At 53.3% G+C, this 15,003-nt stretch overlaps 1 protein-coding gene across 1 annotated transcript in view; it reads right to left on the bottom strand.

The window, feature by feature from the left end:
* Positions 1 to 12,932, bottom strand: part of ACLY (ATP citrate lyase) — a 53,285-nt gene extending 40,353 nt beyond the window's left edge. The window contains 10 exon segments of the mRNA XM_012656713.1: positions 50 to 186; positions 1,288 to 1,406; positions 2,182 to 2,312; positions 3,436 to 3,515; positions 3,941 to 4,131; positions 4,619 to 4,681; positions 6,683 to 6,805; positions 8,180 to 8,366; positions 12,801 to 12,848; positions 12,850 to 12,932. Coding sequence (XP_012512167.1) covers positions 50 to 186; positions 1,288 to 1,406; positions 2,182 to 2,312; positions 3,436 to 3,515; positions 3,941 to 4,131; positions 4,619 to 4,681; positions 6,683 to 6,805; positions 8,180 to 8,366; positions 12,801 to 12,848; positions 12,850 to 12,932 — 1,162 coding nt within the window.
* Between the last annotated feature and the right edge of the window lie 2,071 nt (positions 12,933 to 15,003).

Below are 15,003 nucleotides of genomic sequence, written 5' to 3'. Positions count from 1 at the left end.
TGCTGGGCTATTTTGGGAGAAGGGGTGTGTGTGTGCGTGCGCATCTCACCATCTGGGTGCTTTTCTCGGGTCATAAGGGAGAGGATCGTCTTGGCATAATCATAGGTTTGCTGCTCGCTGGGGGCACCCGAATACTCTCCATAGTTCGCCAGCTCATCAACACCCCCTAGATCACAGATGGTATCACTGCCAGGAAGACATGGAAGTCAGTGCTGGGTCTAGAGCCAGAGGGCGGACATGCAGACGCCCCGAAGCACTGCGGTCAGCCTGCAGACCTCCAACCCTCAACCGTGCGACGTCACACGCTTCTGGGCAGAGCACTCTGCCAGCCCTGGGGCCCCAGGGGGTTGTGGACAGACAGTGGTAGGTAAAATGAACAGTGAGATAAGAAAAATTGCCCAGTGCAGGACAGCCTGCCCAGCAGAGAAAACTGTGCTGCAGCCAGAGGAAGGAGCCCCAGCCAGCCACAGAAGGCAATGTGGCAGATCACACATCTAGAAATGAGCAGATGTCTACTATGTTTTAAATTAAAAAATTGCTCATTATTACAAAGGGTAATATTTCTTTTTTTTAAAATCAGAGTTTCGCTCTGTTGCCCCTGGTAGAGTGCAGTGGCGTGAGCATAGCTCACTATAACCTCCAACTCCTGGGCTTAAGTGATCCTCCTGCCTCAGCCTCCCCAATAGCTGGGACTACAGGGTCCCCCCACCATGCCTGGCTAATTTCAGTATTTTTTGTAAAGGTCGGTTGTGCTCTTGCTCAGGCTGGTCTCGAATTCCTGCTGAGCTCAAGAGATCCTCCCACCTCAGCCTCTCAGAGTGCTAGGATTACAGGTGTGAGCCACTGTACCTGGCCTCAAAGAGTAATATTTCTATAAAATAAAAGTATAAACATTTATACAGGCATTAAAGTGGCTGGGAGCATGTACAATTATATGCTTGCTGGGTGACCTGGTCAGGGAGAGGGTGGAGAAGTGGCCAGGCAACTTTCACTTTCTAGTTCACTGTCTGTATTTGCTGTACCTTTGCATGGAGCACATAGCACTAGCTGTAAGAACTGAAACTCACAAAAATAACTTAATTTTGAAGCAAACAAGGATGCAGGAGACATGGTGCAAGGCAGGCCTCAGCAGAGTTCCTCGAAGCCCTCTGGGATGCCACCGTGTTTGTCTGTCCCAAGAGTTCCTGCCCCACACCAAGGTGAGAAACTGGAGACCCCCAGGCCACACACACATGTAGCTACTGGGTGGACCTGGCTGGCATCCCTTTAGCAGTCCCCTTCAGTCACCTGTACACGACGGAGGCGCCACCCCCAGCCACCATGGTCCAGATTCTCCCCTTGGGGTTCAGCAAGGTCAGCTTCAGGCTCGCCCCACTTTTGGCATCCAGGTCTGCAATGTAGGCTTCCTAGGGACCAGACAGCAACAGGTGGGCCCTGGGGGTACCCCCCTCAATGGGTCCCAAATCCTAGGACCCCTTCCCTTTCCCTGGAGGTACATGAAGAGGTCACTAATCGCCTTAATGGGGACTATGCAGGGCCACAAATGCCTGCGACAAAACATGACAGTGTCTCTAAGTACTACACCACCCCATAGCAGCAGTCACCACCTGTGGACAAACTTCACTGCTCCCTTCTCTGATGTTAAGTCCTTGGCCCTCTGCCTAAGTCCTTGACCTCACCATGTCACCTGCTCGACCCCCAGCCCCAGTATCTACCTGCTCTGCCCATAACATACCCTTCTTTCCCTTCCCAGGCCCGACCCCCCTCCCAGCCCAGCCTCTTCCCCTGGTCTGGGCTATTTTGCAGAAGGCCTGATCCTGCTGTGTGGACCTCTCCAAGGATGCGGTGGGAAGGAGCGATTAAAATTCTCTCAGCAAGTGGCCAAGAGAACTACCTTCCGACAGGATTACGGGGAGCCACTTGGAATTATCAAGAAGCAACAAATCAAGCTAAGAGCCAAGGGAGGCTGATTGCGAGAGAAATCTAAAAGGATTTCTGGCTGGGATTCAGAGGCTTGGCTGACTCCCGCCCCCAACCCCATTGGGATTTTAAGAAAATTAAATGGTTCTCGGTCTTCCTTTCCCTGCCAAATGGACAGCTTCCGATGGGGACCAAATGCACGTCTCAGATTAGTCACCCTCTCCCCGGCCCCCATCTCTCTCCTCTCCAAACCAGCCTTACCTCAGGATACGCCTCCCGCCCAAAGGGGGGAGGGAATTCTATGTCACCCCACTTCACTTTGCAGATGTAGTCGGCAGTGGCGTCCACCTTGGCTGCCAAGTCAAGGACATAGACGCCATCTTTGGTCACTACTGAGAAAAGAGAAGTAGTTAGAAACTGGCTCCAGGCAAAGGTGACCACCACCCTCCAAACCCCCAAACACCACCCCCATGGGGTCCCAAGCAGGCCTTATAACTCCCTAAGCTTGACAAGAAACAGAATGGCCCTTACAGAGACACGGCTTTCCTCCATTAAAGGAAAAACAAATTCTACAAGGCCATTTCCCTTTCCCTGACCTATAGGTAACAGGACAGGAAGGTCTGTGTTAGTTGCTGTGGCAATTTTCAAACATCTTTATAAAATGCCATACTCCCTGCTTTAAATATCTAACCATGTGCAGACCTGTGGCTCAGCCATTAAAAAAAGTGTTTAAAGTACACATTCCTGTCAAAGACCCCCTAGGTGTGTCCATCTGGGTTTCCTGGGGCCGGGCCAGGGGAAGCCCCAGCAGCAGGTGGAGGGAGGCGTGGGGTGCACTGGGCCCCAGGCCAGCAGGATTCATTTTCTGCTACCTCACTGGACATCCGTCTTCCTTTCCTCCCAGGGTCATTTAACTGATTAAGTTAGCACAAGGCCATCTGGTCCATTAAGGGGTTTGCACCTTCAGCTGGAATCTGATTTGATTTCTCAGCTTCCTGGACCTTGCCCTGAGAAGCCGTGGCCACAGCCAGCCTATGCACCACCTGCCTCCTTCGGAGCCTGAGAGGCTTGGACCAAGCTCTTTTCTGGATTGGGGGTCAATGACTAACTCCCGGAGAGGGAGGGGAGGGTGGGGCTGCCGAGTGCACCCAGAAGAAAGAAGGGCGAAAGGGTCAGACAGAGGTGGCCCAACTCCTGGTAGGACATCTAACCCAGTGGCAGACACAGCAACAGTACACAGACCCAAACCAGGACTTCCTCACCTCAGAACAAGTTAAGACCAAAGAGTGGTTAGAGTTGGTTAAAAGAGGAAGAACTACAGCCTCCTGAGAGATCAGAAACAGGAGCTGGCACTCAATGAGCTTGGAGGCGCCTCTGTTCCCGCACATGGGTCTCCTATTGCCCTCTGGCAAGTGCGGGTCTGGATCTCTGAACGCCAAGGCCAGGGTTACCCCAGGCACTGGGACCCTGTTATAACTAACCCTTGCCCCACCCCACCCCAGCAGGGATAGTTACCAAGGGGGTTGATCTCAAGGTAGGTGAAGTACAGGTCCTCATAGAAATTGAAGAGGCCGGAGATGAAACTGGCCAGAATTCTAAAGGGGGAGGGAGAGAGGGACAATCATCTGTCAGGAAGTGGACTTAGCGGCACCGCAGCTGCCCGCAGCCATTTTTCACTGCCACTGACAGCTCCACTTCCCGACACGCGCCCTGCTGGCCCCCCGCTCTCTTCTGCAAACCTCGCTCCCTAGACATCACTCTTCAGCCACTGAGGCGGAAAGGAACTGTCAGGCACGACGCTGGAGCAAGGGGCCCCAGACAGACAGGGGCAAGGAGGTGAGGGACGCTGGCGGCATATTTCAGTCTGATTCTGTGCCAGTCCCCGCTCTGCACCCAGCTCTCTACCTCAGGACAAGGGCTATGCCTGCTGCCTGCTCCCCCCCAACACAGGGAGACCACCCTGCTCTCTCTGCTCTGTGCCCATTCCCACTGCCACCCCCTTCCGCCCCTCTCACTCAACTCTTTCTTATCTTCAGGGGCGTGGGCCAGCAGGTGTTTCTTGATGTCCTCAGGATTCAGCTTCTCATCCACACCAACAAGCAACTTCTGGGCTTTGGCATCCACGTCACCCACGTCCACCCCCCCTTCATGGTGGAACAGGACATAGTCCCCTTCTCGGGTGGCATAGATGCAGACATAGAACTCTTCCGCCTTGCAGGTAAAGAGAGCATGAAGCCAGTGAGGGGAAGATGGGGGTGCCACCTCACACCAGGAGAAGAACCCAACCCCTGTGGTTTCATTTCTAAAACCCATTAAAAAACATCCACCCAGGGGAGACCCATTCACCATCTTCCCCCAAGGGCCAAGGAGGAGAGAAGGGGCCACTACCCTATTAACAGTCCAGACTGAGCCAGTGTGCCCTGACCTGGGGGAAGGGTCCTGCCTTCAAGTCTTTCTCACCCCAGCACTGGGAAGTCCTCTCTGTTATCAGCCCTAATTCCTCCCTGTTGTAAACCAAGCCCTTTCTTTCATCTCTAGACTCCCTACTCTGTAGTACCCTCAGATCCTCAGTGCAGCTTTAGAGACCACAGTCTCTGTGACTTTCCTCCACCAGCTTGACTTCTTTCATCATTTTAACGTGGACAAAGACAAAGCTCCCGCAGGAAGAAGGCCCAGCTTTGAGCCACCTCACACGTACCTGTCTGTGGGGGACGAAGGGTTCAATCAGAAAGTTCTTGAGGAAGCCTTTGGCCTTGCCAACCTACAGACAGATTGAAGGAGATGAAACTCACTCGGGTAAAAGGCACATCTTGCCCCCAGGGCAGGAGAGACCATCCAGAGGCGGGGTCCAAGCACAACACCATGACACCCAGAAAAGAGAGATTTTTCCACAAAAAATGGGGTCACAGATCCCTATGATCAAGAAGTCCTCATGAGATACCCTCTCTTGCCCCCCTGCCCTTGTGCCAGCCATACTTCAACATGCACTGACCTTGCACGTTCCTTTTTGGCCTCGTCTAGAGGGTGATGTATGAGCTGCACAAAGTAAAGAGCTCAGACAAATCAAGGCTATCCCAGAGCTGGGGCAGGGTAATGGGAGCTCGGGTGAGGGGGGAGGTGACCATTCTGCTTTGTCTGTCTTCAGGTAGGCACAGAGACCCAGCCTGAGGACATGGGTCCAGGCCTGGGGAATGGAAGTGGGGGAGGGGAGAGCCAGAGCTTGATGGGGAAATTTTTCCAGAGTCTCCCGGCTGAGGACAACAGGCCTGCAGAGCTAATCAGTTTGAGTGAGTCCCTGGCGGCAGAGGCCAGACAGCCCTCATCCCGGTACGTCCCGAACCCCGCCACCCGCCCTGTGCGTCACTGCTGAGTCAGGGACCAGACAGCAATCCATCTGAGGTAATGAGCCGCTCTTGCTGGCCCCACGCTGCTGCCAGCTCAGACATCCCTGACATTCCCCTCCCAACGGCCAGCTGAGGAGCAGGGAGCATGACGTGCCCCCTAGAGACATGCTCAGCGCCAACCCTATCATCCTCTCTGCAAAGGCCTGGGAACTCAAAGGTCAGGTCCCTCCACCCCAGAGCCACGTGCAACTGCAAGGATTCCTCTTTAACCAAGAGGAACAGAAATCGGGAATTAACATTGAGAGCTGCTCTGAGGAAGCCCAGCAAGGGAGGAAGACATCTCCATCACCACCTTCATTCCTACTTCCAAGGCAGCCAAGGAAGGAAATGCCTCATCCTTGGTCCAGGTTCACCCCAGACGGGCATCATGCCCTTCAGAACCAAGTGCACGATGCCAGGTGTGGACAGTACATCCTTCCTACACTGAGCCAAGCCTCAACCCCACTCCCTCCCTCAGTCCTCCAGCTCGCTCAGGAAATGAGAAGGAGAAGAAACACAATTTCATTTCTGAGCATCTTCTAGCCTTCCTAAACCATATTTCACTTGAGCTCTCTCATCTACATAGTTGAGATTAATCACCAAGCCAGGAAAAGTCAAGAATTGAATTTAGGCCAGGGTCAGTGGTTCATGCCTATAATCCTAGTACTCTGGGAGGCCAAGACAGGACAATTGCTTGAATTCAGGAGTCTAAGGCCAACCTGAGCAAGAGTGAGACCCCGTCTCTACTAAAAATAGAAAAATTAGCCAAGCATGGTGGCGCATGCCTGTAGTCCCAGCTACTCAGGAGGCTGAGGCAACAGGAATGCTTGAGCCCAGGAGTTTAAGGCTGCAGTTAGCTACGATGACGCCACTGCACTTTACCTAGGATGACGGAGCAAGACGGTCTCCAAAAAAAAAAAAAAAAGTTGAATTTTATTAACAATCTCATACTAGGTTCTTGCCCCTATGTCTTTCCACCTATATGATTGTACATCCCTTTTTTCATCTTTTTTTAATCCACCCTCTTATGTATACATGTCATCACAAGCTACCATAACTCTCTTTGGAAACCAGAAAAAAACGTGTTCCCAGAATGGTCCCATGTCCATGATCAGACCATTTCCACCGGGCTCTTGAACTGCACTGGGGTTACTTTTGCAGCACATTCTTCCCAAACCAGTAACAAAAGGAGTTTGGATTCCCTGGGATTGAGACTGGACTTGCTACTAGGCGGGGGGTCACCTCCACAGGACTGTCGCCTTCCCTGGGCTACAGTGTGACTGCCTGTGGCGGTGATCCACAGAGCTGCTGGTCTGCAGGCGACCACGTCTGCTTCTGTTACCACAGCATGCCCAAACCAATCCCACACCCGGACTCACTGTGGCCTCCTGTCCCAGCCGTGGCTTCAGCCAGGACTTGACTCCATCCAGAGTGAGGTTGACTCCGACTAGGCCAAGCTTTCCACGCCTCTTGATCAGCTGGTCTGGCTTGACTACCAAGCTCTAGAATGAGAGGGGTTTGTATTCAGAGCCAGGAAGGAGAAAAAAGAACAAGAGGTGACAATGTAGGGACCCGAAGCAGAGGGCAGCCTGGATGACTTCCAATTCACCGGGCTCCAAAGCCAACCCCACCCATCCTTCAGGGTCCACTCCAAGAAACTTCCCTCACCTACCCCAGCCTACATCTTTTTTTTTGGCAACCAGGAATCTAGAGCCATCCATGCCTAGGATGGGGCCTGGCATGGAGAAGATGAAGAGCAGGTACTCAGCAAATACACACTGAGTGAATAAGTGATTCCCTACTTATTGTGGGATGTGATGTATTAGCTTCTTCATTTAACAGACAACTCCTCAGAATATAGACCAGACCCTGTGTCCCAAAAGGGAAAACAGAGAGACAGAGCCTTGGAGTGTCAAAGAACCTCAGAGGTCATCTGGTCAACCCCATCACTGTGCCAGAACCCTGTGTACAACAGGCCTGGCAAGTAGCCCTTAGCCACTGCTCACACACCTCCAGCGCCAGGAAATCCCCTGCCTCTGTGGCTGGGCTGCCTCACAGTGGCAGGAACCCCACCACTGGTTCCAGTCTTGCTCTCTAGGCCCTGCCAAAGAAGCATTTTTTTTTAATAATTTTTTTTTTAAGACTAGTCAATCAAGTAGTGAGAAGTTGGGAAAGTATAGAACAAGGAGTTCCGTCAATAATTGCCTGTGAACAATCAAGACAACTCACTACCTTGCAGGCGTGGGGAACCCGTCGCCTCGGGGCCACATATGGTCTTCTGGATCCCTTGAGAGCAGGCTTCTGATTGAATCCAAATTTTATAGAACAAATCCTTTTAATAAAAGTAAGCCTTACAAAGAAGTCGGAAAGCTTTCTAACAATGGCCCTACAGGGATCCAAGACAGAAGCCTCCACTCCAAGCTGATCGCCCAAGGTCAGGGCCATTCTTCACAAAGGGAGAGGTCAACACTTCATAATTGCCCTGACACACTCCTGAGGCTCCACTTCAGGGAGGGGAGAGCACACACCTGCTTTTTATTGAGCATCTACCAAGTGCTGGGCAGCACCCTAAATGCTTTCCAGAGTGTTATCCGCATTTGATAGATGGGGAATCTAAACTCAAAGAGGTGAAATGGCTGGCCTCAGGCCACATGGTTAATAAACAGAGAGCTGTGATTTGGACAGCAGTTTGTCCAGTTCCAAGCCCATGCCAGAGTACCCCAACATGCAGGGCCCACAGGGAACATAAAACCCTGCTCAGCCCACTTCCCACCACCCACTGACGTGATCACGTGACCCCACCAGTATCTCCAATGGCTTTCTCTTCCTCAGCCCCTGGGCCTGATAAAAGAGCCCAGGGTAGGGACAGGGCTCACCTGGCTGAGCAGCCATGGGTGGTCCTGCAGCAGGCGGGCCCAGTCTGTGTCAGGGGTGACCCGAGCATACTTGAATCGATTCTGGATGGCTGAGGTGGTGCAGATGAACTTGTAAAGGAGTTCTTTGCCCGTCTGCTCTGAAATTGCCTTGGCCGACATGGCTGCAGAGGGACCTGCTCTACCTGTTGGGGAGAGAAGAGTTGGTCAGGAGGGAGCAGGGTTCTGGAGGTGCTATCTTGGCCACCAGGGCAGACCCATTCGCAGCTGCCCCCAGACAATAAAACCAGATCTCAGCTTTTCTCCAGAGGGAGAAAAAGGGCTGCCCCAGAGCTTGATGGGGAGGGATGCAAGGGAGAATTCAAAATAGCACTTTCACCAGCAGGGAAGGAAGATCCAGAGATAACGGGTGAGGGAAGATGGCAGAGGAAAACAAAGGTGGCATTTGCCCTGAGACTCTTGCTGCAACCCTTCCCCTACTCCCTCCAGGCAAACTGGCTTACTCCTGACCACATTCATCCTGGAGCAAAAGGCAGCTTGTCAGGAGACCAAGAACACCAGTGCTTTGACCCAAATCTGGTCCCACCTGAGGTGGGCGCACGGACACTGAAATGCACCCATAGGTTTTCTGACCTGTGTGGAGCACAGAGTAAACTGCAAAAGGCTGGCCTTACTCTCCCTATAGCTTTCATCTCCCCCATGCCCAGACTCCCCCGCCTATTACTTAGCCTCAAGTGGGAATCACACCCCCAGACCCTGGTTAGGCAGGGAGGAGGGTGAGGGAGACATGAGCCTCCCAGAGTAGACACAGAGAGGGGAAACCGTGACCTTTAATACATCCCACCCGCCCCACTGAGTCATCCAGCTGCTAAAATAGAGAAAATCCACAAAGCAAAACACACCCCTCTCTGGGGACCACCCTGTACTGGTCACTTCTAACTAAGCCAGAGCAGGAGGAGGCAGAAACCACCCTGAGTCACATGTACAAAGAAACTCATCGCATATGAGCCCTGTGAGGTACACTGAGATTCATAACCCCATCTCTTAGATGAGGAATAAAAGCTCAGAGGATTAAGATAACTTGCTCAGGCTGGGCATGGTGGCTTACACCTGTAATCCTAGCACTCTGGGAGGCCAAGGCCAGAGGATCGCTTGAGGTCAGGAGTTTGAGACCAGCCTGAGCAAGAGCAACACCCTGTCTCTACTTAAAAAAAAAAAAGGAAAATTAGCAAGCTGTGGTGGTGCACACCTGTAGTCCCAGCTACTCAGGAGGCTGAAGCAGGAGGCTCACTTGAACCCCTTCAACCCAGGAGTTTGAGGTTGCTGTGAGCTACGATGACAACACTGCACTCCAGCCCAGGTGATAGAGCAAGACTCTGTCTCAAAAGAAAAAAAAAAAAGATAACTTGCCAAAGAAACCCGACTGATAAAAAACAGAGTTGAGACCCAGGACTTGAAGCTGGGTCCCCAGGAAAATAGACACCAGCCTGAGAAAGACCATTTCTCCAAGAACCGGGTCCACATGTCCCTTTCACTTCAAAGAGTCTGTGATGAGAATTTCTTCACCCTTCCTTCCTCACCACCTTGTCCTGACACACCCATTTTCCCCATGAGTGTGTCAGGAGTCAGCTGGGGAGAGGAAAAGGGGAGGGAGAGATAGGAAAAGAAACCAAGTCATTCAGGCTAAGAGCTCGGGGGGCCAGATCAGGAAAGGTCACTCCCGTCTCTCCCACAAATGCCCAGAAGCAAAGCTGTTGAATTTGCTGGGGGAGGAAAAAAAGTTAAAAGTAAATAAAGGAAGGTAAAGTTAGGAGCTGGCTGGTTTACACATACAGGAGGGTTGGTCTCCACTCAGAGCTCAGGGAAAGCCAATGTTCCAGGGGCCACTTTGTACCCCCCTCCCAACTGGCCAGGCTGGTGGGGCTTCAGGTTCTAATCCTGGGCTTGGCTGGCTCCTTCAGCCTCCCAGCTAGTCTCCAGCTCGGCACAATGGGCGTATTCAGCCTGGTGTCTGGCCCAAAGTCGGGTAGCTAGGAAGGGGCTCAGAAGAGATGTTCCCTTTTCTGGCCTTCCCCTGGGATGACTTGTGGCTCCTTCTCAGTATGAGTTTCCAAAGGAGACACCTTGACCAGCCTCACTGCCCTACAGTCCTCCACCCCCCACCCACTCCCACTCCATTTCCCAACCTTCTAGACTCAGACCAGAAAAACTGGTCCTGAAATCAAATGGGTACACCTCCATCCCCCTCCCAAACACAGTGTAAGGCAGGGCAGATAGAGCAGAAAGAGGAGGGGACAGCAGCTGACCACCCCCAGCAGTTCGGACACCTTCGGCAAGAGCGATGACAAATTCCAGGAGAAAGGAAGCCCCTTGGCTAAGCCTCTCTAGAAGAAAGAAGTCTGATATTCCCAGTACAACAGTCTCCTGAACCGAGCACCTCCCAAAACAGACACAAGACCCAATTTTGGAAAGGACAAGGGAGAGAAAAGTGAGCTTCTGCAGCTAAAGAAAATCACAATTTTCTTAAGTCTCAGATACAAGAGCCCATCTTCATAGGGTCTTTGGAAGGGGGATGATACAGGATAGAAAACAAGATTTCCCAGTTTACCAAAGCAAAAGATTTGCCACCCAAGCACTTTGGCTTAGGGGAGGTCGAGACAAATAATTTATACAACAGAATAAAAAGGCAGAGAGAGGCTGCTCCCTGCATATTCACCAATGCAGGATGAGAAGGCAACTGGCTCACAAACACAGAGAGTGGACTCAGTGGAGATAAATCGCAACTTTAATCGTTCAGTCTTGGAGCCTCCTAAGGAGACTCTCTTAATCTTGTTGAGGTCTCAGACTCTTGAGACTCTGAAGAAAAGCCCAGCAAAATGTGCACATATCCAGCTGTGCCTATCATTTTGAGGTGATCACCTGTGACTATGATCTCATGGCCCACAGATGGAAACATCTGCTCTAGTGACAATGGCACTTAAAGTATATACCAATCTTCACTGCACTCTAGCCCAATAGAGCGAGACCTTGCCTCTAAATAGATAAATAATTAAAAAATAAATAAAGTATATACCAATCTTGGCTTGGGGACCCCGCCCTCCCCAAAGTCTTAGGCTGCCTCGCCAGCTGCCTCGCTGTCAAACTGGTGATATACAGTGAGGCAGACCTTGGACTCCAGGAACTGTTACCTGGTAACAGGTAAATTTATAAGCCATTTGGAGGAAATCAGGCCAAGGAACCTAAAAACACACACATTCTCTAAGGGAGGGAACCTTAAGAGCTGAATGGGGTCTTTTCTGCAGACTGAGTGAGTGACCCAGGATTGAGTTCAGCCACTGAGAGAAACAGCAGCCCACAGGGAAGGCTGAATGAAAGGAGCCTGTTCCCCAGGATGTACCCCTGGAACACAGCCAGTGGAAAGGAATCTCTGAGGACGCTACTTAGGGTCTCTCTCTGGGAAGGACAAAAAGCACTCATTTTAAGATTAGTATCTGCCGGACTGGGATTTGAGAAGACAATCCCTGGCTTAAATAAGAGAGGGAGAATTCTGTGAATGCCACCTACTGCAATAAGAATAGTGTCAGGATGGGGATGGAGACAGCAGCTGCCCAGAGTCTGAGGGTTCTTGCCATTACCGCCCCCCAAACTGTTTAGAGTTTTTGAAGAGGTGAAAATTACCCCTCTAGGCACCTGGGGTCTACCAGCTGTCCTCCACCCAACATTTCAGAAATCCGAGGAGCTGAGCCGGCAAAGTTAAACGGCAGAGGGGAGGAGTAGGCTAGCAGACCCTCTAATGGCATAAATCTTCAGTACTGCATGGTATCTGCCAAGGTTGGAGAGGGCAGCAAGCGCTGGGCCTGGCCCCGTGCCACACTCGACAGGAGGGCGGCGGCAGCATCCTTCAGCCCCCTGAGAATCTTGCCTGGTCAGGCTCGGCATCAGCTCAGGGGTGGGGTGGGGTAGGGAGGGAGATGGGCACCCTGGCCATCTGTCACTTAGGGGCTGGGCCCGACGGCACCCCCAGGGCGGGGAGGGTCTTCCCTGCGCCACCGCTCCGGGCCAAGTCCTCGCACGGCAAGGCAAGGCCTCGGGCACCCTGGGGCAGCCTGGCCCCGCGTGGCCCGCCCCAGCGGCGCGCCCAGCTCGCTCCCTCCACTCCGGCGTGCAGCTCAATGGATTCTCCACAGAGCTAAGAGAAAGGGCCTGAGGCCGGCTTGTGAGGGATCGGCGTGGGGCCAGTCGCCACTGCTTTCCCTACTTCCCGTCCCGGCATCCGGTGGGGGGGCCCGAAAAAGCCCGAGGAGCTGTCCCGGGGTGGGGGAGAGGGGCGCCAGGATGGGGCAAATGCAATTTGGCGAAGAGAACAAGGGCGGCAAGCCCTGTGCAAACTCCGAAGAACTGGAATGAGGGAGGCTGGGGTGGAGGTGTCGACACACGGCCACCGGCTGGGGTCCCGGGCGAAGGCTAACCTAAAGCTAAGACCCCCCAAAACTTCCAACCAGGTGCAGGGAGGGTGTGCAAGTACCCAGCCAGCGCCGGCGGTTCCGGGTTGAGGGAGAGAGGCAGGAAGCTCCCAGGGCAAGCTGGGGTCCCGCCTGCAAACACAGCCACCCGCACTCACCTCCTTGCGAAAGTCTGTGCGCGCCGCTCCCTCCGTAGGCCCGACTCACCCCACTGCCCGGAGCGCTCCAGCCGCCGGCAGCTGCCCGGGATCCGGCTTTTGTTCCGGTCCAGGCGGCCTTTTCCCCGCCCCCATCGGCTCACGGCTGGAGCGGCCCCGCCATTGGTTACACGCGTTCCCTAGCCTGAGCGCCAGTGCTTCTCCCAATTCGCTGCCGGCGTGGCCCCGCCCCCGGGGGCGGGCCCGGGGCTGCTGGGACTTGTAGTCCCGCCGGCCCGTCCGCCGCAGACGGTCTTCGGGCGCCGCCTCTAGAGGACTGGCGGGGCCAGGGCGGGGTCTCGGGTGGGGAGATGGGCCGGGCTACGCTGGGAGGAGAGCGTACGGTGCTGGGGGCCGTGGCCTGATCGCTTTCGGGGCTGGGCCGACTGCCACTCTGGTAGGGGAGCTTCGGGAGGGAGAGGGGGTTGTTAGCTCAACTAGCTGTGGCGCAGGTTTGGAACTTGGAGACCCCTTCCTCCCTCCCTTGGGAGAAACTGACGTCCCAATCCCGGCCGCTTGTAATCTGCCACTCCAAACCCAGTTGCTTAGACCCTCTTTTTAAGCAGCCGTGGCAGACTGCTTTCCCTTACGCACGTGGCGCCTCTCCGCTCCCTACACCCTCTCCATTGAGCTGGCGGGGCGAGGCTGAGAGCCCAGGTTAACGCAGCCTACTTCCCCTTATGGGATAGGGCGGGGACGTCATGAGCAAGGGGGCTAGCAGGGCGCCAGTCACAGCGAATTCCGTCCCACTCACCTTCTCGCCTCAGCGCAGATCGGGGCGGAGCTGAGAATTCGATGGGAGCTTCTAGCACACAGGGCTGGGGCCATTTCTACCAGTCTCTTGCTCCCATTCAACCAACGTCTTAGACACTAGAATGAACGAACTGCCCCCTCCCTTTCTCCATTACCTGTGAGACAGACCGTATTTTCCAAACCAAAAACTGGGACACCCAGTCTGACAAGAGCTGGCGAACTTGTGGGGCAGAATACGTGAAATCAGACAGTCCTGGAAATCAGGACATATATTTACTGCTGTGACATTCTGGAGCCTCCCGACCTGCACCCCAATCCTGTAGGTCTCTCTGGAGCTGCTCCCTGAACCTAACAGCTGTTTAGCTCCAGAATGGAGACCAGAATCATCCATTGACCAGCGCAGGTGAAGAGGTCAGCCCAGGATGCAGGGAATCAGTAGGCCTATGCCTCTGCCAAGCACTTAGGGTCATACTCACACTGCAACAATGTTGCGACACTTGTGGACAAAAACCTCCCCAAGCCCCTCTCCCCTCAGTGCTGTTGCCAGGAGTCCGTAGTTGAACTTGCTATCCACGCCTGAACCAAGTGTTCCCAGATGATGTCACTTTCTGGTCCCTTACCATATATTCATCTTTTTAAAATAGTAGCTCCCCACCTCCTCTCTCCTCTTGGTCTTAAAATAAGGAAGAGGCCCTAAAGAATCTTCTACCCCTTCATGAGTTGAGCTCGATCTCTCCCAAGAACCTCCCCAAATAGCACAAATATCAGTGAAGAGTGCCCTCTCTCTAGGTAAAGAAAATATCTCCTATGACGGTACTTCATTTCTGGCCTTGGGGCACAGCAACTCAGGGTCTTTATGGGCTAGGCCAAAGATCGTAGTTAGGAGGAATCACCAGGCCACAGCAATTAACCTCCTGCCTCAGGCTCCCACCACAGCACCCAGCTAATTTTTCTATTTTTTGTAGAGACGGGGTCTTGCTCTTGCTCAGGCTGGTCTCAAACTCCTCAACTCAAGTGATCCCCCCACCTCAGCCTCCCAGAGTGCTAGGATTACAGGCATGAGCCACCTGCACCTGGCCTGTTTGTTTTTCAGAGACAGGGTCTCATTCTGTTGCCCAGGCTGGGGTGCAGTGGCACGATCACTGCAGCCTCAAACTCCTGGGCTCAGGCGATACTCCCACCCTAAACTCCAGCATAGCTAAGACTGTAGGAGTGCACCACCACACCTAGCTAATTTTTAAATATTTTGCACAGACAGGGTCTTACTATGTTGCTCAGGCTGGTCTCAAACTCCCGGCCTCAAGAGATCCTCCCACCTCAGCCTCCCAAAGTGCTAGGATTACAGACTTGAGCCACCGCGCCCTGGCAACAAACACTTTTTTGGCGATATCAATAAAAACTTTAAACACACTTG

This window comes from Propithecus coquereli, unplaced genomic scaffold (genome assembly GCF_000956105.1).
Source record: "Propithecus coquereli isolate 6110/MARCELLA unplaced genomic scaffold, Pcoq_1.0 Scaffold515, whole genome shotgun sequence".
Lineage (NCBI taxonomy): Eukaryota > Metazoa > Chordata > Mammalia > Primates > Indriidae > Propithecus > Propithecus coquereli.
Note: the sequence above shows the minus strand (reverse complement) of the source record. Positions and strands in the feature narration are given on the sequence as shown.